We start from the raw sequence: 24,484 nt of genomic DNA, 5'->3' as shown, positions 1-24,484 counted from the left end.
AATTAAGAAAATTAAACCCTGAGATAACAGATTCAGCCTTTTCCAATCAGAAGTGTTAAAAATAGCAGAGATGCCAAGTGCTGAGTGTGTATCACACCACAGATCCCACTGCTGTTTGGGTGCTGTCTGGATGAAGACGTGACCAGCACGTTAAATGAGGGCTGGGAATTAAAAGGAAGAACAAAAACATAGAAGAAGGGTGAGGTTTACAGATATTTAGAGAAATTGTGCTGGCTTGGTAAATTATGTTTATAATTTAAAAAAAGTAATAATCCGTGGATCCGTTTCCCAAAGACAAACTCTGGGCTCCAAGCAGGGCAAGCTGCTCGTGGAGGAGCCCTCAGTGGAAGGACACCACGATGCCCTGGTGGTCCTTCTGTACCAGCCTTAACTGCAAATATAGGAGCTTTTTATCACCTTCCTCACTCATCAGTGATAAATGCTGGAGTTTTACACCAGGACAGTCCAATGCATGCAGTGTGGTGCAGTAAATCAAACCCCTAACCAACAAAAGCACTGCCCAGAAAGCTCCGGAGTGCTCTGACTAATGCACCGGTTTGCAGGACATTGTGAATAGCTCGTCCTTTGATTTTCTCATAAATTTTGGAAATGAAATTTTAATTGGAACAGAATAAAAAAAGTTTTGCGTTCTTCCTGAAATTTCTGGAGAGAAATTCCTAACTGTTATGAAATATTATCTATAAAATAGTGTAACTGTTGAAATGATAAATTACAGTATTTAGTATTTCCATTGAAAATTTAGAAGTTTTGTCAACCTATTTAAATTAATAAGTAGTCTTCTATCAGAATATTATAAATGCCTGTGAGACAAAAAATATTCTTTTGTACTTTTTTTTTTTTTTTTTTTTTTTAGAAACCAATGAAGAGCAATCCAAACCCATTTTTATCTAAGTAGTGTAGGGCTGGCAGGTGTTTTTTACAATGTTCTATTCAATAGTAAAGACAAGAATGTGTGGGATGGAAAACATTACAGTTAAAAGCAGTAATTGGAGGGGACTTTGGCCACAGTTGTGGAAAAGACAAAGATCATAAGATTTGTGTGAGTATATGATGTGTTTATAGGTGTAAGGATGGATAGATGGGTATGTAGATATGTCTAAGGATTTGGAGCCTGACATAGTCAAATATTCGTTTTCATACTTCGTTACGATACAGAGATGGACAGAAAATGCCCAATTAATGATTTAATTAAAATAATTGGCATTTCAAATTTCTCCTTTTCTCTTGGAGACTGTCTCCCTTACTCATCTGTTTGTCCACCCTTCTGTCTCTTCACCCTTTTCCTGAGCGTTGCCACTTCCCCATCATTTAAATAATGCCAACGGTGCCAAGTTGAGCTTTGGCTCTGAATGTTCCTTCTGCTCACATTTGGATGACAAAGGCATATTTAAAGTCACTTTAGTAACGCTGCTACTGGAGGCGCTGCATTATATATGGCATTCAGGGTAATGTGTTTATTGCTGCATCAAGTGCTTTTAAGGCAATAATTATGACTGCTCTTGCAGCCTGCGCTGCCTGGCCTTCCTGCAAGGCCATTTCATCATCCCACAGTGGTATTTTGTTGTGCAGGAAGCAATTGTTACTGCTCTTTTTTAACTAATATGCCTTGTTTTGAAGCTCAGGTTAATGCAGGTCTCTTGAGGGGCTGATGTAAAGCAGCCGTGGTTTTTGGCTCCTATGGATTCCCTGAATGAAACTAAATTAAGTGGAGTATCACACGTGTCCTGGAAATAAACTCTAGTATGACACAACCTATGACTGCAGAGCTATTTTGGAGAAGGGATTCAAGTAATCAGTGCAAATCCAGGAAATCAGTGGGAGTGTAGCCAAAGGCATGTGTCACCGGACAGTGGTGCTGAGTCAGGCTGTGAGCACTAGAAATCTCTGAATTAGACCAATAACTGAAAAGACTGCCCATTCCATATTTTAAAATGCATTGTGCTGGTTTTTAATAATTCAAAATTAACCTCTTGTTACGTGGCCAGAAGGATGATTTTTCTCCATTTTTTTTTTTTTTAGAATTCATTTTCTTGCTTCATGGAAGATTCAACTTTTTTTCTTGGGGAAAAAAAACAAAACAACCCTTTAAGATTTGAGATGGTTCTGTGGTGGTTGTAGAAACACTATCAAATTGGACTGCTTGGAGTCATGTAACCCTGCAGACCAAAAACCAGTGTGTCCTTTGGGACAGGAGAACACCAAGGGAGTTCTCAGACCTTCAGGAAAACCTTGCTTAGACCATGGGACAGAGTGTGAGACACATAGAAGGAATGTAATTGTTTAATAAATGAAAGAGCTAGAAAATTAGAGCCACCAAAATTTGGTTTCTGTCAAGACCTACCAAATCTTCAGTGGGCACCTGGCAGAGGAGAGGACCCCAAATCTATTATCATTCAGGGAGGGTACTTGGATACACAGTCATGCCATCAGGCTGCCAAGGAGGAAAATAGATGTTTTGCTGGTGGCAAAGGAGTTGTGTTTTTTAGCTAGAGTGGCACTGAAGTTCTGAATGAAAGAACAGACTATTGAAAGAAAAGAAGTATAGAACATTTGGTGTGATGTATCTTGACAAGGCACTTGAGCAGTATTCAACACTCAAATTATTACAGAAAGAATTGGGTGATTCAGGAGACCCAGACAGGGAAAATATTGAATGAACTGTCATCTCTGATGAAGCAGAATGGAGCAGACACTCCCATTTTTAAAAAGATTGCCCAATTATTAAAGTTTTCTTATACAGCCTCTCAGCTACTATTTAAATTCATTTTTCTAAATGCTTTAGGACCATCCAAAAGTGGGAACTCCAGAATTTCGCTTCATTGTGCTCTTCACTGCCACTCTCAAGTGCTTTTAAAGGTGACGTTAGTGCCACACAGCCTGTAATGACTAATGCTTGGCTGTCTCCTCTGGCCTCCTCTGCTCATTCATCTCCTGCTTTCAGTTCCTCCCTGAACTGCTCATTGGTCTGGTTACTTTACTGGCAGGGGCTTATTAAAAGGGTATAGGGGTGATTATTTTATCTCACATCATCAGCAGAGAAGCAACTGCTCCTTGCAGCTTCTGCTGAAGGAAAAAGCCACAGATGAATGAACAATAAGAACGGGTTTGTTTCCCGTGTCTCTCTATAGCACAGGAAGTTTTGCCCAAGCACTGGGGATTTAGGGGGTTGTAGTGAGTACATCTGGAAACATCTGAATGCAGACTGAGGTTTTGGGATGCTGTAGCTTCGCTATAACCTTCCCTACAGTTCAGTGTGAGCGTGGGATGGATACAAGGGCATCCAGAGGAACCCCTCAGAAACCCAAGTATCCATTGTAATCTGCCCTGCCTCTTTGCAAAAAGCAGCACAGAGAGCTCTGCTCACCCTGTGCTCACCCACAGCTTTGTACTGACATGTGGCCCAGCCATGTCCAGTTAGTCCACCTGGAAGCAGTTGTCCTTGCAAAAAAAGATCAGGAAAAGCGTGTGCTGGAGAGATTCAGTTGTTGAGCTCAGCTTCCTGCTGTGCCAGTATACTCTTTCATTTGGAATTACCTTAAAAGATGCAACTCCGACATGAATTCGTGCCTTTAAAATACTGAAATGAGCCTAGAATCGCAGCCTTTAAGTGTTCCAGGCATTTTAATGACGGTGAAGGTCAAAGGCAAAGTGCAGACTGTGAGGAGGTGTCAGAGACTAATGCAATTCTTATTTCCACTGAGGTAAGTGGAGCTCAGAGTGGAAGAAGGGGGGAGAACACAAGAGGAGCTGCAAGGAGAAGGAAGGACCGCAGTCAGCAGTGACACAAATAACATTCCAAAGCTCCAGCGTTGTACAGTGTCCCAGAAAGCCCAAGGATGCTCTTGCCCTTGGGGCAGCAATTCGAGGAATACAGAAAAGGCAAACATGGCTTTTAGAGAAGGGGCTGTGTGATATGGTGGTGCTGGGATGAGCAATTCCTCTTTGATAATCTACCAGCTCCACCTGGAAGGGGGGGAAGAGAAGGAAGCAGATGATTCCTGACAGAGTCCACCTGGAAGAAGGTTATAAAAGGGGGATTGTGGTGCATTGTAAAGTCTTGAGCTAAGAGGAAAGTAGGAAGTGAGAGGTTAATGCTTTTTAGTCTGTTTGGATTTTTCAAAAAAAACCCTTTATTTGTTTTATTTATTAAAGAATAAATTCCCTAGCTTGCAATGTGCTCTTGCAGGGTTTTTTGAGTTAACAGTAGGAAGTGTATTGGAGAAAGGTGCTGAAAAATCCCTGGTCACTGCATTGAGCTCTTCCTGGGTGAGTAAATATTGTTTTATCTCATACATACTACAGCAAGAGAAAAGAAATAGAAAGAACTTGAGCAAGTTCTTACTCCCTGTTGTGGGTAATGCAGCTTTGTTTGTGCTCAGTTAAAAAGAGACTTTAAAGGTGAAAAGTCTTGTAATTTTTTTTCTGTATGGCACTTCCAGGCTCAGCATAACCAGATGTTTCTAAGAGTTTATTGCTAAATCACTGATGTCAGTGATGCTGGACTTTGGTGTGCTTAGGAACCAATACCTTTTGCAGGTACACAAATTCAGTAATAGATGGCTTCTTTTTCTTTTTCAAATCAAGCACTGAGGTAATATATTGGCAGGCAGGAAAGGGAGCCATTCATTTGCAGAGGCTTGCTAGGCTCCAGATAGATCTCTGCAAAGCTTGGGAAAGTAGCTGTCTGTGGCTCTGCTGAGTTCCTGTTTAATTACTGAGCCAGACATGACCTTGCACAACTTGTACAACACAAGGGACTAGCAGATCTTCTGTGGTAAACACAGCCCATAATAACTCTGTTCTCTAATCTCTGTTTCTCTAGCTGATGCCACCCTTTATCAAACTATATATTATCCCTGAAGCACCTAATTGAGAAAAGGCTTTGTGAGGGAATAAAAACATTTGAGTTGCAGGAAGTAATTACACGGGAACAGGCTGACTTGTATTATTATGGCTACACACTAATATTGTTATCAGAAGGCTCACTTCTAGTTGTGCCCTCTGGGTTGGCAGATCTGTTTGGTCACTGGGAAGAAATGCTGAAGAGGTTGAACAGGGTGATGTTATTTAGTGGTATTTTTCACCCAGGATAGGAGGTGTGCAGCTGTTTACTTGCTTTTTTTTACGTGCACCTGCTGTGGATTAAAGCATTTCCAAGGGACCTGGGTGTGCTTGGCCCCTTAGGAGAACCTAACAGAGAGTCCCTAGGGCTCTGCAGAGTGAACCCTCTCTGAACAGCCAGCCACAGCCACTCCTTCGTAGCAGTGCTTTGGCATCACCTAAATATCAGCCTCTTAAATACTTGTTTCTGCCTCTCGAGCAGGGCTGCTCTGCCTTCCGGGGTGAAGGCAGGTCCACTGGTTCTTAATTGCCTCCTTCCCCAAGTGGCTGGGGAGATTGTTCTCTAACTGGCTGTAATTATCCTTTGCTGTAAGCTAACCAAAGTGCACTCTGATTTCGGTGTTATGTTCATTAGCAAGTGCTCTGTTTTGTGTGTTAATGCGTTCTGGGAATGTCCAGCCTCTAAGAATGGACCGATGTGTGCAGCAACTGTTTGTGAAATACCCTGAGGAACAAATCTGTACCAGGTAACTGGTTTGAAATCAAGCCACAGAATGTCTACAGGTTCTGATCCCCGTGGTTTGTGTTTGTGGCACGATTGTTGTTGGAGGTGAGGAGAGAGTTTGTCTCACGAGTGGCACTGCTGGTGGTTTTGTGATGAAAGCGGGCAGCTATGTTGGCACTGGAGAAATGCGGGAAGAATGAAAACTTCCCTTCATACCTTGACTCAAACACACTCCAGAAAGGAATACTCACCATGCATTCCTTGCAGAAAGTCTGAATCCTAGCAAATGCTTTTCCTTGGTGCTGTCTAGGCATTGAGCAGTGTGGACTGGTGGGTTTTCAGGTGAATAAATAAAAATAATGCTAAATGCTTTTAACAGCATCCAGATCCTACTCAGGCCCCTGGATCTGGAGTTTTTTTGTGGTGTCTCCTAAACTGAGCATGGAAGTGTGGCTGCTCTGCCAAGCACAGGTGGAAAGCTTTGCCTGCTTTTGTTGTTGATTGCTGGGTAAAAAAGGAGGTGACTTTTTATCTTTTTAAGCATAATGAGATTATTCCAGTGAAAAGGATGATCTGAATCCGCAAGTGTCTCTGTGTGGACTCTCCTCTGCTGGTAATGGGGGCTCTTTACCCGCTGTGGAATAATAGTAGACTTCCTTAGTGGAGCAAACCACGTCAGAGAGACGCTCTCAAAAATGTGCGGGCGGAAAGCTATTGCTGGAAAACTTGTTTCACAATTGCCTTCTCAGTTCATTTCCTCTTGTATCCAAGCCCTTTCTCGGAGCATTTTCCCAGATATTTCCAGAGAGAGAGAGAGAGAGAGAGAGCACTTGATCACTGAGCTTGTTCACAGTGCTCAGAGCTCAAAGACACCAGGCATTCCAAATCAGCCCTGATGAGCATTCATCTGCCTGGTTTGGCTAATAGAATTACCCAAACGCTTCTGATGTGCAAAATGGTTTTAATTGTATATGAGGATATTGCTTTTGCAGGGTGTTTTGATACGTCAGTGGTCTGGATGAGGAGGCAGATGAATACAGAAATAGGAGTTTAGAAATTAAATAGAAACCTGCATTTCAAAACAAAAGGCTTTCTTATTGTCCTTGAAAGCACTTGGTATTTACAGAAAAAAACCCTCTAGAATAAAGGCTTGAGAATGTGATATTGCATGCTTAGGGACTTCAATTAATGTCTGAATATGATTCCCACATGTGGAAAATTACAAGGAAATAACTGTCATGCTACAGAGTTGTGTCTATTCTTTCCAAGCTGCATACATCTTTGAAAATTACTGTGAACAAATCTAGTGGCATCCCAGGATACTCCAGATCATCAAATAGGTGTAAAAGAGTCCCTGAAGAATAGCCTGTTGGCTTTTCACTGTGTCAGATGGTTATGTCACTTGCTCCAGTGTATGCTATGCTTCCATCCTGTCACTGCTGCCTTTAAATGCTTATCTCAAATTAGGACTGTAACTTTTTCAGGCCTTTCCCCCCCTCCCCCCCGCCGCCTTTTGCCCTTTTTGTTCTTTCTCAGTACAGAGATAGTGAGGTTTAAAAAGGCAACCATCTTCTGTCTACTTTACAGGAATAGTGAAATAAATGATACAGGAAAGGTCTATAAATGGTATTTTTGATATGTATACCCCCCACATACATGTGTATCCCCCTCCATACATTCGCAGGTGCATCTCTGGCTGTGTGTGGGCAAACAGGCTTTTAAAGTGATCTCAGGTTGCGGTTTCTGCATCTGCTGGCTGCAGTTGTGCACTTTCAGCCTTTATTAGGTAGTGGAGCTTTCCAGCTTTTTCAAGCTCTTTGTCTGTTTTCAAATATCCATTTGCACGTACGTGTGTCTGGGATGGTATCCCCCAATCCTTGCCTTACCTTCACGTCGTTGACGTTCATCCTCGTGCCCTCCTTCCCGACGAAGATGTCGTCTATGTCAACCAGGATGTACCTATCCAAGGACAGCGTCAGCTTCTTGCCAGTTAGGAAAGAGATGGCATCGATAAAGATGAGTTTGTGCAACCAGAAGGTCAGGTTGTTTCCAAAGAGCACTCTCTGGATCCCGTCGTGGAGCCCCAGGTCCTGGATGACGGTCGGGTACAGAGCGGCCCTGGGCAGCGCCGGGGGGGTGGGCCTGGAGGGCTGCAGCTCCGTTAAAAGCACCGGCTGGTAGGTGGAATGGTTGAACTGGAACACTGTCCAGTCTTCCCCGGGCAGGGGCCCTTTCTCAGCCCTCGGAGCCTTGGTGATGCGCAGCAGGGGCGACCGAGGGTTCACCACGCAGTCCTTGAGGGCCACGTTGTTGTAGAGGTGTAAGGGCAGCCCTTTCAGTTTGGTGCTGGGGGAGCTGTTCTCGTTGGCTTTATGAAAACCAATGATGCTAACACTGTATTCCACACAGTATTTTTCCAGGAGCTCTCTATTCCACGAGTCCATGGATACGTACTTCAAAATATTCTCGTATATAACGATCGTGTATTTCCCTCTTCCGTTGTCCGTGAGAGGGGGAATATCCCCCTTGGCCGGCGCTATGACCATGTGGTACTGGAATCTGCTGGACTCCAGGATGGCTATGATGTCTTGCCCCAGCTGGGAGTACTGGCTCTCCACAAACAGGAGGACGGTGGGATCGGTTTTGGACGGATCAATCGGCTTGGCCGTTCTCATCTCCGCAGCCCTGTAGGGTAGAAGTTTGAGGGGTTCACACTCCGCTTCTCCGGTGGCTTCCACGAGGGTCATTTCCTGCTTGTAGCCGGTGTAGAGGAAGTAGGCGGAGATGAGGATGCTGGCCAAGCAGAAGGCTGCCAGGAGGATGACCAGCGTTCGGAAACTTCTGCGGAGCTTCACGATCAGATTCATCTTTCGCGGGACTTCCGGCTGCTGTCGGACCTGCCGCTTTGCCGGTTCTCTCTCTTCCTAGAGCGCCATGGGAATGAGGAGCTGCGGAGGTGCCGATTCCCCTTCCGAGACGTTCATGTGACCATTGCAGAGCATTTATGAAGCTGTCAAGGAGGTTGTAAAGCTGTTGGAGCGGGAAGTCAAAGGATCCGGAAAGCTAAATTGAAAGAAGTTTTCTCAGAATGCAGCAGCTGCCAATAATCAATGGAGAGAACTCTCAACATCATCTGCAACAAGAAGTAAAAAGAGGAGAAAGTAAAATAAAATCCATGAAGCAATTAAAAACACACGTTAATAAGGCTGGTGATTGATGCTGGCAATCTGAGTTGAGAGGGAGGTTTGTGAGCAGCTCAAGGAGCACTCAGTGTCACTTGCTTTCTCGATGCGTTAGGAGAAGCTGCATCAAACAGCTCTGCCATCTCCTCAGGCTATAAAAGTAAAGCCTAAACGTAACTTTTTGAGGATGTGTATCTATCAGCATTTCTTATCTGAAATGGTTCGTTGCTTTTGCAAATGGGAATGATTGAAGATTGTAGGGCAAAATTAGGAGAAAGTAAAAGTTGTTTAAACGTGGGGCTGTGTTCCATGTCGCCTGCAGCTGAAGGACTGGGCCTTCAGTGTCCCTGTATGGATGAAGTACGAGGTGCTCAAACCTCGCTGCCTGGCTGGCTCTGAAGCTCTTGTACCGTTCCTGGTAGATCTCCCTAAAATCATGACAAATTGCCATTGGTAACAGTAAACCATCTGACTCAGAGGCAGTTCAAGCTAACTAAATAAATAGCCCGTGCTGCTCTATGGATTTATAAAGGAATTAACATCTCTCTGAATTATTTATGTTGTTTGGCTGTTGGAACAATGCAAGATGGTAAACAATGGATGATTTTGGAACTGCAGGGAAGAAGTGCTTTTTCCAGGCAGATACTTGGCACTTGATGCGTCCTCCTCTAATAACTCAGTTGGAAGTGTGCCAGGAGATTCACCCCCCTGGATTGTGGGCTATTCCATCAGCGACCCTGCTGTGTGTCACACAGCGATTGGCCTAAAGGTGAGCGCAGTGGGGAGTTTATCCGTGCGCAGAAGTGAACAGAAATGAGACGAATGTCCTGCATTTACTAATTCCTCACGTGCGAGAGGAGAAATAGAAAAGGAATCACAGCGATCACAAGGAAATGAAAATCACCCTGATAATTTTCAGAGCATTTGCCCCGCTTTGGTGCTTCCCTTGTTCTGCGGTTCTGTCTGCTTGCCGGGATTTCGCTTCTTATTAAACCTCCAATTAAGATTTCCTCAGAAGATAAAACCGGATCAAGCGAAGCATCCTCTGTGCGCCCGTGTTTGAGTAGTGGTGACGTTGATGAGTCACTTAGCCCGACTCCCGGGGTTTACCAGCTCGGGAGAGCAGCTCTCCCCGGGAAGGGCAGCCTCAAGGGGTGGGTAATCTGCTCCCCCAAACAGCCGATTGCAACAAGCCCTAGTTGTGCTGGCGTGAGACAGGCAGGTATCTCGGCAAAAATAATTAACCCGCCTGTCGGACTCTGCATCCTCCTCTTGCTTTGGGCACTAGAGGGCAATATGTTCTTGCTTTTTGGAGCCGACACCTGCCGTCCCCTCGGCTCCGGAGCGCACAGCCCTGCCCGCGGGCAGGGCTCCCCTCCAGAAGGGGCTCGGAAATCCCCAGGGCAGGTAAAACGTCTTAATTAAGGCTCCTGTGTTTAAAATTAAATAAAACCCGGGGCTTCTGCTCTAAGAAATGTGCTGCTAAATCACCCTGAGTGCTTAGCAAATGTTTCAGCCCACACCTGTAGCAGAAGGGAATAGCATGCAAGGAAACCTAAAATTGCACATTTTCCCCTCAGAACAGCATGCAAGGAGACCTAAAATGGCACTTTTCCCCTCAATCTGCTGTCCTGCTGGATCTCCTGGGTACTGCTACTGCAAGCTGTCAAAATAAACCTCACAAATACTATTGCTTGTATTACTAAAATGAGAAGGCTCTGACTTTATGGAAGCCAAAACAAAACTACATCTTCATCCCCAATTATTTCCTCCAAATAATAACACCGGTAAAATCTCTTCCAGTTAAAATATTAATGATCAGGTTTAAGGTAAAGTACTGTCTGTTGTACGCAGGTGTTATAACAGGTGCAGGCATTCTCACTTATCTAGGTGTCTAAATACTAGAACTGATGAGGGATTTACACTTGCATATGGAAACCTGGCATTGGAGCAGAGCTTCCTTTTGGTTTGCACATTTTGTTTGAACTGCTCTGTTGAACTGATTATACTGTTCAGTAAAAAAAAAAAGAATAGTGTGAAGTAATTAAAGTTGATGAGAATAAATCAGCTATATTAGCCATTAGTGGGACATTTTCCAAGGCATAATTGGAAGTTAAGTGCCATTTGTGCCTTTGAAACTCTCCCCCTTAAAGTTCAACAGCTTTATATTCGCTCAGAAATTCAAAGACCTTTGGAGAGTTCCTGTGCTATATTATTTGAAAAACATGAAAATAGGCCATATTTCATAATTAGTGTTACTAATGGAGTTTTAGAAACTGGTATTTGAGGTCCTGTGTTCCTACGGTCACCGATGAGCACTCATTGACTCCTCAGGGGCGTAAAGCCCAAAGCTGGGCATGTTTTGGTCAAGAAATCAAGGTGTTGGTCCTTCAGTAGATCTTCAGCTGTGTGTTCAGCTGTCTCTGTAGATGTGGGGCCTTTCCCCAGCAAGAGCAGAGCTCTGCAGTGTAACCCTGCTGGGATGTCAGACATCTGCAGGGACTGTAATTTTTCTTTAATTCAGGCAGCCTGAAGAAAAACGGAGGTTTAAAAATTGCTGCCTCTTTGCTAAATGATACTTCCTGCTCTCACCCTGAAAATGCGTTCGACTGATGACTAAAGTGTACTGATTTGGAAGATGATTGATTGGGAGATTAGGACTCGACTATTTAAAACCGATAGCACGATAGTGCAGAGAAACAGCCTCTTATTAACACCACGTGTTAACCTTGCCTCAGGAATTAAAGCTGATCCTCTTCTGGTCCAGTTCCTACACACAGACCTTCTCCAGAGCTTGGCGGTGTAACGAGCAGGTTGAGAGCATGTTGCTGATGACAGCCCTGAGGAGAGGAGCAGGACACTTGTACCAGAGCACTGTGGTCATTCCTAATCTCCTGTCTGCACCGGCGTGCGTTGCTGGGAGTAATTCACCTGGAGGCAGGCCAGAGGTTTCCTTTCATCTTGTTCCAGCATCAATCAGAAGTCAGAATGTCTTTATTTTCTATACAGAAAACTTTCCTTTAGGCTAAAAAATTCGTGTAAACCCTTTCCTCTTTTCCTTCCTTTCTAAGCTCCTGTGACTCCTGCCGTTTACCAGCAGCCCAATGAATCATGACACCTGCTTGCTGCTCCCTGCATAGGACTCCTCATTCATTACAGAAACAAGTGACTGATTTGAGTGATAAATGACTCCTGCTGACCATTAGCAAAAATCCAGGGTTACTGTTCACTGCAGAGATAAAAACCAGCTTTTTGTGTTTGGGGTTGGTTGGTTGGTTGGTTTTGGTTTTGTTTTTTGGTTTTTTTTTTTCCCCAGAAAAGTTTCTAAGAGACATTTTTAGTGAGCTCACAGAACTTACACGCTTCTTGAAAGTAACTTTTTTTTCTTTCTCAAGCTTAAGGTTATAGTGTGTTCTGTGCTTATAAGCGTGGCTTTGCTCATAAGGGGTGGTGCTGACAGCTGCTCCTGGCTTACCACAAGGATTTAGAAAAGTCTTTTACCTAGACAAGGGCAGCTTCTCAGCTGGTAAAAGCTGTGGCAGGTCTTCTGGCTCCTGTTTTATAATTTCTGAGTGGAGAGGCTGCTCAGCACTTTGATCTTTTCTGTTTGTTTTCAATGAGTAATCATCTGTAAGTGAAACCACCAGTTTTTCAGTGTTTTCAGCAGTTTGGTCAGTCTATAGTGCACATGTAATCTTGTCTGATTTCAGAAAGCTAAATGATGCCAGAGGGTGAAGTCCATAATCAGTGAATATAAAGCAAAGTGTTTGAAATACCTCAACTTGTGCACTCAGTGAAAGCTGGAGTGGTCTTAGCATGAAACAATACTGGGAAGGGAGCAGTTTGACCCTTTTGTTTTCTATCTCTCTGTGGCTTTCAGCTTTTCCAGATGATTTCAGAAACTGGAGCTTTGATGGAAAAGGCTCCCTGTAGCAGAGTGGCCGGAGGTATCTTTGGGGATGGGTTTTACACGTGTACATGTGATGCTTTTGGACAGGCAACTCTAACTTCTGCTAATGAGACCCCCACATAAAGACCTTCTACAGGAACTGGTGGGATGCTTTTACAAGTGGGAACTAGTGAGACTGTTCCTTCTGCAAATCCTGCCTGCCAGAATTGTCACCTCCTTTGTTTCCCCAGCTCACCTGTAACACTTTTGTGTGGCTTTACTCGTGGCACAAATGTACTGTAAGGCTTAACTAAACCCCACTTGTGGTGCATGTTGCCTGGTGTGCCTCATTTTCTTCTGACCCATTAACTCCCAACAGCCCCACAGTCATCTGGACCACCCAGAACCTCCCATAAATATCCCATCCGTGATGTTTCCTTCAAGTGTCGCAATTTATGGATCTCTGACGCCTCAGTACTTCTGAACATAATAAGCAGTTGTAATATTTCCTCAGAAATAGCTGGCTGCTGATTTCTCTGGAGTGTGAGGTGTGGAATCTCCTAGAAACTGGTAATTTAGGTGCAGTCTTAGGAGAACCATGTGTGAAGAGAGAGCCTATATATGTATTTCTTGTTTATTGACAGAGTGACTCTAGTCACCATCATAAGAAGTAGCTGTTAGTGATCACATTCACTGAGCAGCTCTTTAGGTTGTGTGGTGATTTCAAAGTATATTAGTTTATCAAAATTACCAGAATATATGCATTTTGATGACATCAGGCAAAACACCTTACCTCTGTGTCCAGACTTAAAATGATGTAATAATAATTTAAAAGTGCCTTAATTTTCAATATATTTGTTCATCTTGCCTGACTGATGGTGATAAGATCTGTCATTTTGACCAGTAACTCACCAAAAATTCAAGAAGCTCAAGAGCATTATTTGGCACAGGCCTGACTTTTCCAAGGTCACTTGGCATCCCCGTGGCTGAGCTGGAAGCAACAGCCACTTGCTCTTGCATGACGCCCTTCAACAGATGTTTACAACCCTCCTGACATCCGTAGGAAAGTAACTGAGCCACCGAGGATGAAAAGAAGGTGTTGAGAGATGATCTGAAGGTCAGAAGCTGATTGCTAAAGCCACGATGACAGAGCCAAAATGCCAGGGCAGAAAGTTGTGCCTGCAATCACAGCAGAGACGGTAGAGAGGAGTATGTGACCTACAGGGACTGAGTCCTTGGAGTTGATGCTTTGCTTTCCCAGTGGGATTAGTGGGGAGTGCAGATGGAATTAACGTGCTTTGACTGCCCCAGTCCTTCTGGACGAGGCCGGTGAACAAAAGCAGGCGCTCCACGCGTTGTCCCGAGGCCGCTCACAAAACATTTCTCCTGACTTGGTGCAACAAATCTTCTGCTCTCCCTTGGTTAATGGCTCTTCATCACTTTTCAATTCGTAGTTTAATGCTTCAGTGGAAGCCAATTTGAATTCATTTGGCTTTTCAAATAAAACTTTTGTGAGTTATTGTATCAGAAGTTTTATTACAGTCCATCTATTCTGGTACAGTTTTCTGCTTTTATAAGGCTGTCAATTAGTTATCCAGTTCCAATAGAATGATTTGTGTTGTGAATTCAGCTGAGAGACAACATTTGTGCAACATAATGGCTGCCTAACTAGCACTCCTTAAAGTCAATCAATGCAGTAGTCAAACCCTGTACATCTTGTTTGATTGCATAGACAACATAAGGCATTAAAAAAATAATTTCAAAACCTTTCTACAGTTCTATTAGCATCTAAATATCTGCAGATTTGCTGTATCCATTTTGGATGTTTACCAGGGGTTTTAGATTTGGTGGATGACTATTAAAGCTTTACTTTTTGGAGGTTTTTTAGACAAAAAAGTTTGAAAGCTCCCTTTTTGATGAAGAGGCCCTTTGCCTACAAGATACAGTCAGAGGCTCTGGAATAGTTGTTAGAAACTAAATTATATTTGATTTTTTTTTTTTTTAGTAGTTAATGGTTTCCCACATTTTCTGTTGTCCTATTTTGTTTATGGGACCTAAAAATCTTTGCCACCATGTGAGATAATTAAAATCTGTCCGCCCTGATATCAAGGACAATATATTTCCCCAAACAACATGTCTTGTGGTGTCTGTATCCTGTCACAGGGGCTGTTTGTGAGAAAGTCAGATGTGGTCACATCTGTGCCAGGAATTAAAGGAGGCCACTAACTTATTTCAGAGGGACCACTGCTGTCACATAGTAATGATCCATTGCCACTGCAAAGGAAGTCTATTTAAACCCAGATAACAAAGACTTTGTGCCTAAATCTTTAGAGCAGCACATTTACTACACAAAATTTGAGCAGGGGTTTATTCTGAGTTTACTCAAGCCTGGTTCCAGCCAGCCATAAAGCATTTTCAAGCTCTGTGTACATTACTTTTCACTATAACAACATCCCTTTATTTACTCTTTCAGTCATTTCTGCTGGAGTTCCCTTTCCCAATCTTTGTCCTCACTGGCTGAAGGGCTTTGTTATCCCTGAGAGGATCTGGTAGAAAAATGAGGAGAAGAGATAGAGTTTGGTCCCAGCAACCACTGATCAGAGCTGATGTTTAGGCTGGAGCATCATCCAAGCCACCAGTGCTGGTGACAGCCTGGCAGGTCTGGGCAAGTAGTGGCTTTCAAGCAAAGTAAAGCAAACAGAGTGACCAGCTCTTTAAAACAGGCAAGGTGGGCTTTTTGTGGGAGCCATTTATGGCTGCACTTATTACTGTAGTCAGTAAAACTAATCTACACAGAGCAACTCGATCACGTACCGAAAATACTACAGTGCCCAACAGGCTGTATCTCACTTTAATGTACTTAAGTATTGCAGACAAGACAGTCTGAGGAAGTTTTGTGGAAGATTATTAATTCAAATTACAAATTACAAATTCAACTTCTTATCTGGAAATGATTGGGTGGGTATTGTTTGCCTGTTAAGAGGACCAATGCCTGATGATGGGAGGATGAGGCAGGGAGCTGAACCCCTGATTTCTGTCTTTCTGCCACCACCATCATGTTTTGCTCTCTGGAGGCCACTGGCTTTTTCTAGTACTTTGATTTTTCTGGCTGTGCTGTGGGAATATTACCCTTTTCTACCTTTCCGTGCACATTAGCTGTAAATTGTTCTAAGATGATTCATGTTTGGTTCCAATGTGCCTAGCGTGGATATTGCAGAGGGTTCATTTGGGAAAGCCAGTGCAAAATCCATACTTTCATGTACAGTCAGATGTGTTTGCAGAGCTTGCTTCCTTTTTCTTATTCCTTGTACCCTGGTTAAATTCCTTTGTGTTTATTTCTGCCGCTGTTTTTAGGGGGTTTCTCTGTGAGAAGCCACTTTGTCAGTCAAATGAAAGATCTCTTTAGAGATTTCTGGTTGTGTCATCTGTGACCTATAGATACTGTTTTTTTCTCTTGGTGCCAAATATAAACAAATGTTGCCTTTCAAAAGATGTATGCTTCGTTTTGTCGAGATAAAGTTCAATTTGGAAATGCCACTAGTAGGATAAGGGTCCTACTTGGGAATTCAGGGGTTTGTTTTTTTTGTTGAGTCACGCTGAGCTCAGAGACTGGAACTAGAACTAATACCATTAGGGCTCTGTGACAGAGTGGAGAGGCTTTGATTAACCTCTTGTTTTCATGAAAAATCTCTGTTTATTGAACTACTGAGGCATTAACTTGCATTGGAAGGGGGAGGGTGTGGAATGAAAAAAAAAAAAATCCAAGTGGTTGTCAAAGTCTCTCTGAGTGCACAACTGTAGCTGTGTTTTCCATGTCCTGGGTGTATCGTGGAAGGGAAAATCCTGGCTTTCTGGTTTATGGAAGGGTCTTACAAACCAACAGAATGATGTCTCATTAATTAACACAATGATATGCTGTGACCGATAAAGCTCTGTTTTAGGCAATATGTACATAGATACTTAAATTTTCTGCCTGATCATAAATATTTGTGCATGGAGGACAAAGCCTTTTTGGAGGCACTTCAGCTAGAAGTCTGGATCTGCAGGATGATTGCTGCTGGTTTTTGCAGGCACATGGAGCTTGCTCCAAGGCTGCTGGAGAGCTGGTCTTACAGGAGCCTGAGTTTTGAGGTGTGCATGGCTTGCTTTGCTTGTCATGTGGACAGTGCATGTCACAGAGTTCTCTTTAATTTTGGTTTTTCAGGTACAAATTATAGTAACATACTGTTCTGCAGGTGATTCATTCATCAGGCTTCTGATGCATGGTTCCACCCTGAGCAGTTTGGGGGTAGAATAGTGAAACCATTTAAAATTGCAAACCAAATACAGTCTATTGACCAGTCATGACTAAAGGTGCCCTAGTCTGTTATTCCAGCTATTTACGTAGGTAGAATGCAGGTAGTCTGGCAAAATATCAAGGCAGATGGCCCTGCTTTGGTTTAAATTAAAAAAAAAAAAAATCTCTGAGGGCTTTAAAATCAATTGTGACCAGTAAGTTTGATTTCTGTATTTTAGCCAGAGGCCTGGATACTGAATGTTTCCTCTCATTTCCAAAAATTTCCCTGAGAAGCACTGACCACCTGCCCTTTCCTCTGGTGGTTTAAGGGAGTGATAAATATCCCAGTGAGAGAGAATAAAGTCAAGAATAGCCCGAGGCTCTGGAACCTTGAGCTCTGGTCTTCTCCTTGCAAAATATGGTCCCACGCAAAGGAAAAGATGTTGGCTGAAACCTCCCCTGAAACTGGAACGTAGAGGTGGGTGCATATTTCATGACAGACTGTTTCAACTTCCCAACCAGTCGCCTCTTTTATGGCCAGCAGCTCCTATGAATTATTAATCAGAACACTTATTAATACACTAAGAGCTAAATGCAATGCTTTCAGTGGATGCCTGGCAGAGTGTGGGGTGGCATAAGTAGCTGTGGATAGCCCTGCAGGAGGGGAGGTTTTGTGCAGGTCTGCTCAGGGAAGAGCCTGTTCACATCCTTCTCTCTGCTGTGGGTCTGACAGTGAGGGAGGGTTCATTTGCTCACCTGGGGAGGGCAGTTGTGACCCCTCCTGTAGCCAGAGGGGAGGAAATAGGTTTAAATGCTTCTCTCTTCTTTTGGAATTGAGTTTGAATCATCTCATGACCTTATATGACTTCTGGTGCCAGGGAGTTTTCCTCGTCAAACAGTGACATGGTTTCTACCCTGGTGAGCTGTTGCCACGTGATTCTGGTGGCATCACTGTTTTATCTAAAATATTATTATTTTTCTGTAGCAACTCTTCGTTTCAGAAGAATCTGTGATCCCATTGTAATTATTCCTGACAGTAGCTGTAATAAATGTTTTGGATTGATGCGAATGATTTTCATTTCTTCCAGCACCCGATTCTTTTAATAGCTCAATTTTTCTAATTTAAATGTTGACATAGATGGAGAATTAATTCTGTATTTCTCTCTAACACCCTTCTGGGTTGCTTACCTTCCCGAGGAGCATTGCTTTCACACCCTAATAGGACTTGTTGCTGTGATATGAGCCTCCTTCAGCCTATCTCCAAACCTCTGAAGCTGAAGAGAGGTGTCCCTGTCCAGGACAGAGGGGGTTGGAACTAAATGATCTTGAGGGTCCCTCCCAACCCAAACCACTCTGTGGTTGTGTGATGATGAAAGCTGGCAAAGCAAACACTTGATGGAAGCACACATCAGTGCACGTGTGCAGCTGAAACTCAGCCAGCCCTATGGTCATAGGGGCAATCAAACCAGAATTGCTTGTGGGCTAAAGCAGAAAGATTTGGAACAGAAATTATGGTTTTTGTTTCTTTGTTTTTTGTTTGTTTGTTTGTTGGTAAAATAGCATGGCATTCTTTCCCTTATTCCTTGTAGAAAAACGAGAAAAATCTTTGTCTGGGGGCACATGGTGAAATGCAATTTTTTTGTTTATCCAACTGAAAACTCCACGTCCCAACTAATAGTAACTCACCAGCGTTTTCTTTGCTCAGTATTGCCATGGGTTTGCGATATATAGCCACGTTTTCCTTCAAGTATCTCATTATACTGCTGGGACAATTCCTGTACTGTAAACCTTAAAAAAACCCACCTTTACTATGAGCATATTTTTCTTCCACTTGTGCTGAGTGATAGTTGAACTCTAGAGGAGCTCGTGATCGCTGCATGCTGCCACATCAGCTAAGTTTGCTCATTGCCATTATAAGGAGTGATACAGCAGATATCACAACCTCTAAACACCCATCAGGTTTTAACAGGACTTCCAGAACTTGATACTGTGAGTTAACAGGGTGTTCAGACTGAAATGGAATTATATGTGGGGACATATATGTGTATATATATGTGTGTGTGGAAGTGGTCAGTCACTCAAGCATTCTGCTTTAATCTAACCCTTTGGATCTGATTTACTCCAAAAAAATGGAAGTTAGAGGAGTAGTTCTCCAGCCTCACAGAAGAGAGTGGTGTCAACAAGACATTAGGATACTCCTGCTTTCATTTCTGGGGCTTTCAGACATTAGGCATCTATTATGAATCCAAAAAATGGCCATGTTCTGAGGAAATGGCACAAAAAATGAATACACAGCCTTCAACTTCTACACAGAGCGATGCCATTAGGAACATCTAATCTAATTGGGAAGATCATATTATCTGCATTGATAAGATTCAGGAGCAAACTGGAAGCCGGGAATTTTTTTAGTTAAAAGCAGCTTGGCATTTCACACACCACCCCCTCCCCTTCCTTTAGAGCAGCATTTCAGAGAGCAAGTCAGACAGAGCAGCTGGGGGGATGCAAAACTGTGCGTGAGGGAAGCATACAGGCATGGTGGGGCAACACAGGGAAGCACCTGGAAACATCGCCAACTATTGAAACTTTATGAGCAAGGAGAGTCTGCTACCCTTCCACAAGCTGAACATCTTGTAGCAGGAGGATCTTAATTAAAATTACTGACGAAATGGGATGAAAATGACTTTTTTTTTTCTCTGATAACATTCAGAGCTCGAAAAGGCAGAGTGACCTGCTACATGGGGTAGACCAGACTCTGCAGCATTTATTCCCCAGGGTGGGAGGGTTCAAGCAACGTGATTGAGAACTGCAGAAGTTAGCAATGGGAAATGGTAAATTGGGTAGAATGGCATGGTAAATTCCCTGGGGAAAAGAGAACTCGGTGCGTGTGGGGTTCTGTTTGTGTGTGTGCTGACTCGAGTGTAGTGCTTGTAGGAAGAGACTTATTCACTTACTCATTACCAGCAGCAATGACTTGGAGTTGCTGTGCCAGCTGGGAGATAAAAACACTGGGCTGCTGCTGGACCCTGGCTTTGTAGTGTCTGAAGAGCACACACTGATTTCTTCAGTTTGGTTCTCACTACCTGAAACAACCACTGCTTCCACGCTATGAATGGCCATGCTCTTTAAAAAAAAAAATGTTGCTGACAGATGTTGCTTGGTATCAAAGTGCTGCAAGAGAGCAGCTCTGTAGGTCTTGGCTTCCTCACAGTACAATTACTCTTACTTTAAATAGTGCGTGTTTAATATATGCCCAAACTTTCACCTTCTAATTTTAATACAGTAGTTCTGCTTAACTTTGCTAGATGGTAGCAAAGGAAAGCAAAGAATACGGAGTGGACTAGAGAGCTGCAACAGCATCCTCTTTTCCCCCACACATAACTTCCCAAGCTCTACCTTCTGGGATCCTTCATCTATTTAGGCAAACAAGTTTCCCTTCCGAGAGTGTGCATCTATTTACCTCGAGGGCACTTGCATGCAAACATGGCAAAGTGTATCCCAAACTTTCATATGTTCCTTGGAATGCCAGGCTCTAGGCAGCTTTCTGAGGTACTCACTGTGCACAGGTTCAAGGTACACTGTTGGACGTGCTGTGTAGATATTTGTACCTGCTGGGCTCTGCTTTCTAGTCTGAGTCCAGGCACCGTCTGTGTAGCTGTATGAATATTTCCCCAGAAGTATAGGTTGAGAAGCTGAACAGTAGCTTACCTACAGAAGAATTTCTCTTGCTAGCATGCAGGAGAGAGGCATCTGCTATTCAAACCTCTTCACATGGCTCCAGGTTAAACTAGGGAGAGTTTTTCAGCTGGTATTCTGAGCGGCATCCCGGGAAGGCTCCTCTTGCTCCAGCCCCAGTGACCGAACTCTGCCGCCACGCAGTCACATCTCATTTACACACAGACTGTCCTTCCCAGAGCGGGCAGCCAGCTGCGACGATTCGAACCTCAAGCTCGGCACACCGCTGGAAACGCAGCTTCCTCCTAGGGCGCGGGGATTACGGCGGGGAGCAGCCGGGCTCCAGCGGAGAGGCAGCGGCAAGTGTTCGATCACCCCGATGGCAGCCGCTCCCGTCAGCGCTGCCGCTGAGCTCTCCCGCTCGCTGGAGCCAGCCTCCTCTCCCTCGTATCTCCAGGAGTATCGGGGCGGCTTCGCAGGGCTGCGATTGGCAGAAGCGGCCGGTTCCTCCCGCTAATCAGCCCCGCAGACTTTCAAGGGCTCGGAGCCGCTCTGATGTCATTCCAGCCGAAGGGGGGGGGATGCTTCACGCGAGGACGCGGCGGTGGAGGCTAATTCGGAGATGAGCTGCATCCCTCCGCCACCGCCGTGATTGATTAGATGCTTCGCCAGGATTTGCATAATCTGTCATTGTGCGGTTGGACCACCTCCCCTCCCGCCCGCCCAAAATGCGGGAGGGAAGTGCCGCTTCCACCTTCTGATTTTACACCTGGAGCCTGCAAGAGACAGCCTGGGAGAAGGGAAAAGTTGAGAGAGTCATTTTTCCTGACAGGAGGAAGCTTGAGCCCCCATCTGCCCCTCACCATCTCCAGATGCTAAAGGAGCATCAACAAAATCACAGTGCTGGGAGACTTTTTTGGTTCCTGCTCTCGTTAGGTCATTGATAAGATCACCTGGTACAACAAAAGGTGGGTTTTAGTGCATGACCGAAACCCAGCAGAGGTCACCCAGCAAGTGGGTTGCAAATGATGTCCCTGATAGCAGCAAATATTCTGTGCTCAGAGTTGCAAAGTATTTTCCTACTCTGTGACAGAAGTTCTCCACCTATTTGTTGCATAATTCCCTATTAAAATCCTTTGTCTCCTCCAGCTAGAGATGAAAACCTGCCTCCATAGCCAAGAAACATGATTGCTATGTGACTTTAAATTATATTACAGAGCTAAAACTAAACACTTTCTATATTAAAAGAATTAGATTTTATTCCAATCTAATTTTCAATTTTTGCCAGCTTGACACCTTTCACTCCAAAACTGTTCTTTGTACAATACACCTTGGAATTGAAATTCAGCCAATTCAGTGCAGCAAATGTGAGGAGAAAATAGTTTTGTTCAAGGAGACTGGAACAAACCCATTCTGAGATGATGAATGACGCTGTAAACTCAGATTTGAATCATAGGAGGGTCAGCTCAACCTTTCGTGTTTCCAACACAGTGTAAATAAATGGCGCTCCGTGCAGTTCCCCATTTACATCCTTCAACTGGGACCTGCTGCACGAAGAGCTGTTTGCTCTCTGTGAATCTCCAAGTTTCAAAGATGGTAGATACTCCTAACTGGGGACTAATGGATGCCTTCTGGCTAAATTAGAAACTGAGGGAAAATTAAAATTCAAAGGATGTCTGAGTCACTTCCTGCGATTTCTAATTACAAAGCACTCGCTGGGGGTCTTTTAAAAATGCCTTGTGCCTAAGGCTGGCTGTGGGTTTGGGATTGGTTTTCCAAAAGGCTGTTGTGGATGTTGGGTGTGAGGTTCCCGCTGCGACTGGGTGGTGAGCAGGTGCCTCCTTGCATCCGGTGTGAACATCAGAGCTTCAAGCAGGCTGTAAACTAAAATAGCCGAGTTGAGTTACAGGTTTTCTCCCTGCCCAAAAAAAGGGAAAACTTCTGGTGCAGTTTGTCCCAAAACGTGAGAGTTTCCTGGCCCTAATCTGATGGTGCGAGAGGAGCAAGTCCAGTTGCTCTGCTGCTCTCTGTACTCACGAACTTGGCTCATGGCTGCACTTGGAGCCCTGCAGTGACCCCTGTGAGCAGCAAGGGTTGGCTGCAGGCCAGCTGTGCCGCTCCAGATGTGGTGGGAGCAGCGCTCTGCCCCTTGGAAGCCGCTGCTGCAGATGTTCCCAAGGCGGGCCAGCGGCCAAGTGGTAACACACACTGTTGAGAGTGTTTTAATTCACATGCTGAAGTCGCTCCCTGAACTGAAATCCTTGGCTTAAGCCCGTGCCATGCTGAGTGAATTCCACACGGAGAGGCCTGGCTGTGGATTCGCACTGCCTTGGTGTCTGTTTGCTTTGCTAGGGATTCATCTGGAGTGCAGGATCAGGGGAACGGCTGTGCCAGGGTCTGCCCTTCTGAGGAATGTGTGGAAAGCAGTTGGCAGGATTGCTCCAACTCTGTGGAACAGAAAGAGCGCACCAAGCCTTGGGAAAAAGAGTGCAATTTGAATTTTCACTTCTCTCTCCTTTGGGTAGTAGAGAAAATTGAACTCCTCTTGCTGGGTCACAAATGCACTTGAGTTACCTCAAGGAGAATGTCCTTCTGATCATGATACAATTCTCATGCTCTGCTTTAGGGGAAAAATGTGCAAGGAAGAAAACAGAACAGCAAGAAAGAGAAATTAAGTGTGGATGGAGAGAAATAGGAAAAGATAAATTCTAGTAATATAAATACTTTATTAATGAGGTGCCGCATTTATGCTCAAATCCTTGCCACAGGATGTGTGTTTTTCTGGCTCTTACCTGCAGCACAGGTTTTGCATTAGCTAGTGGAAATTCTGTACCTGTTAGGCATTGTGGGGCTTATTTTCCCCCCTGTTTATCAACAACATTATTCCTCCTATACTGGTAGTTCACAAGTTAGAGGTGAACCTAGCAGTATTTTGCCAAAACTAGATTACCTTTCTGAAACATGACTTTCTGGTTTTATAACTGTGGGTTTGGTAGTTTTGTTGGTTCGGCTTTGTAGAGGGGCTTTTGTTTGGTTGGTTTTGCTTTTTTTGCTGTTGTTGCTTTGTTTGGGTTGTGGAACTAGACGTTCCTATGTTCTGTCCAAATTTTCTTGGAGCTTACACACCTATTCCTACAGTGTCTGCGCACATGGTTTTAATGTATTCATCTTCACCGCACATTATGAAGTGGAAAAACACAAGTCCTGCAGTTCTGTGCTTAGAAACACAGAATCATAGAAGCATTTAGGTTGGAAAAGACCTTTAAGGCTATAGAGTCCAACTATTAACCCAGCACAGCCAGGGCCACCACTAAACCACGTTCCTAAAATGTGATCAATAGCAAGCAAATCCTTGCAGAAATTAGTACATGTAATATGTGGTTCCTCCCTCGTTCGCTCTCCTAGACTATCTAAAAACCTTGGAATGTTTGAACTGATGTTCTGTTGGTCCCATGATGAGCTCTGGTGATCTCTGACTGCCCCCAGTCTTCTCACCCTTTATTTCAGTGCTCTGATGGCACTGTAATAGGTACCTCCCTACTTCTCCTCTCCAAAACCACCTCAAAGCACTTCAAATTAAGTTCACTACAATGCATAGAACTGTCTCCTTCAGCTAAAGGCACATTTTTGGTCTTTATTGAAAAAGGATGGCTTTTGACACCAAACTTCTTAGTGAGTTGAGAAGAACAAAAAATGACTATTCCTGAAAGGACCGGCTTTTTCTTGAGCTACTTATGAACTTTCCTGTAATTAAACAGCAGTGCCTTTTATTAAACACACAGAGCAGTGCCTCAGATGGTGTAAATTGTCAAAACATCCCTTGATTTCAGAGGAACTATGGCAACTTATAAGAGTTATAGATTAGACTTAGTTCTCCA

General features: G+C 43.9%; 1 protein-coding gene across 1 annotated transcript in view; it reads right to left on the bottom strand.

Annotated features, from left to right (window-relative positions):
- Positions 1 to 20,868, bottom strand: part of LOC114064475 (bifunctional heparan sulfate N-deacetylase/N-sulfotransferase 4-like) — a gene marked incomplete at its 3' end in the record, with an annotated part of 57,380 nt that extends 36,512 nt beyond the window's left edge. The window contains exons 1-2 of the mRNA XM_027897550.1: positions 20,640 to 20,868; positions 7,474 to 8,650 (exon numbers count right to left, since the gene is read on the bottom strand). Of these exons, the coding sequence (XP_027753351.1) occupies positions 7,474 to 8,454 (981 nt within the window). The remainder of the gene's footprint in view (positions 1 to 7,473; positions 8,651 to 20,639) is intronic.
- Positions 20,869 to 24,484: the final 3,616 nt, after the last annotated feature.

This window comes from Empidonax traillii, unplaced genomic scaffold, assembly GCF_003031625.1.
Source record: "Empidonax traillii isolate 1590-97213 ecotype Southwest subspecies unplaced genomic scaffold, ASM303162v1 scaffold548:size421700, whole genome shotgun sequence".
NCBI lineage: Eukaryota > Metazoa > Chordata > Aves > Passeriformes > Tyrannidae > Empidonax > Empidonax traillii.
The sequence above is the reverse complement of the archived record's forward strand: the minus strand, read 5'-3'. Positions and strand labels throughout refer to the sequence as shown.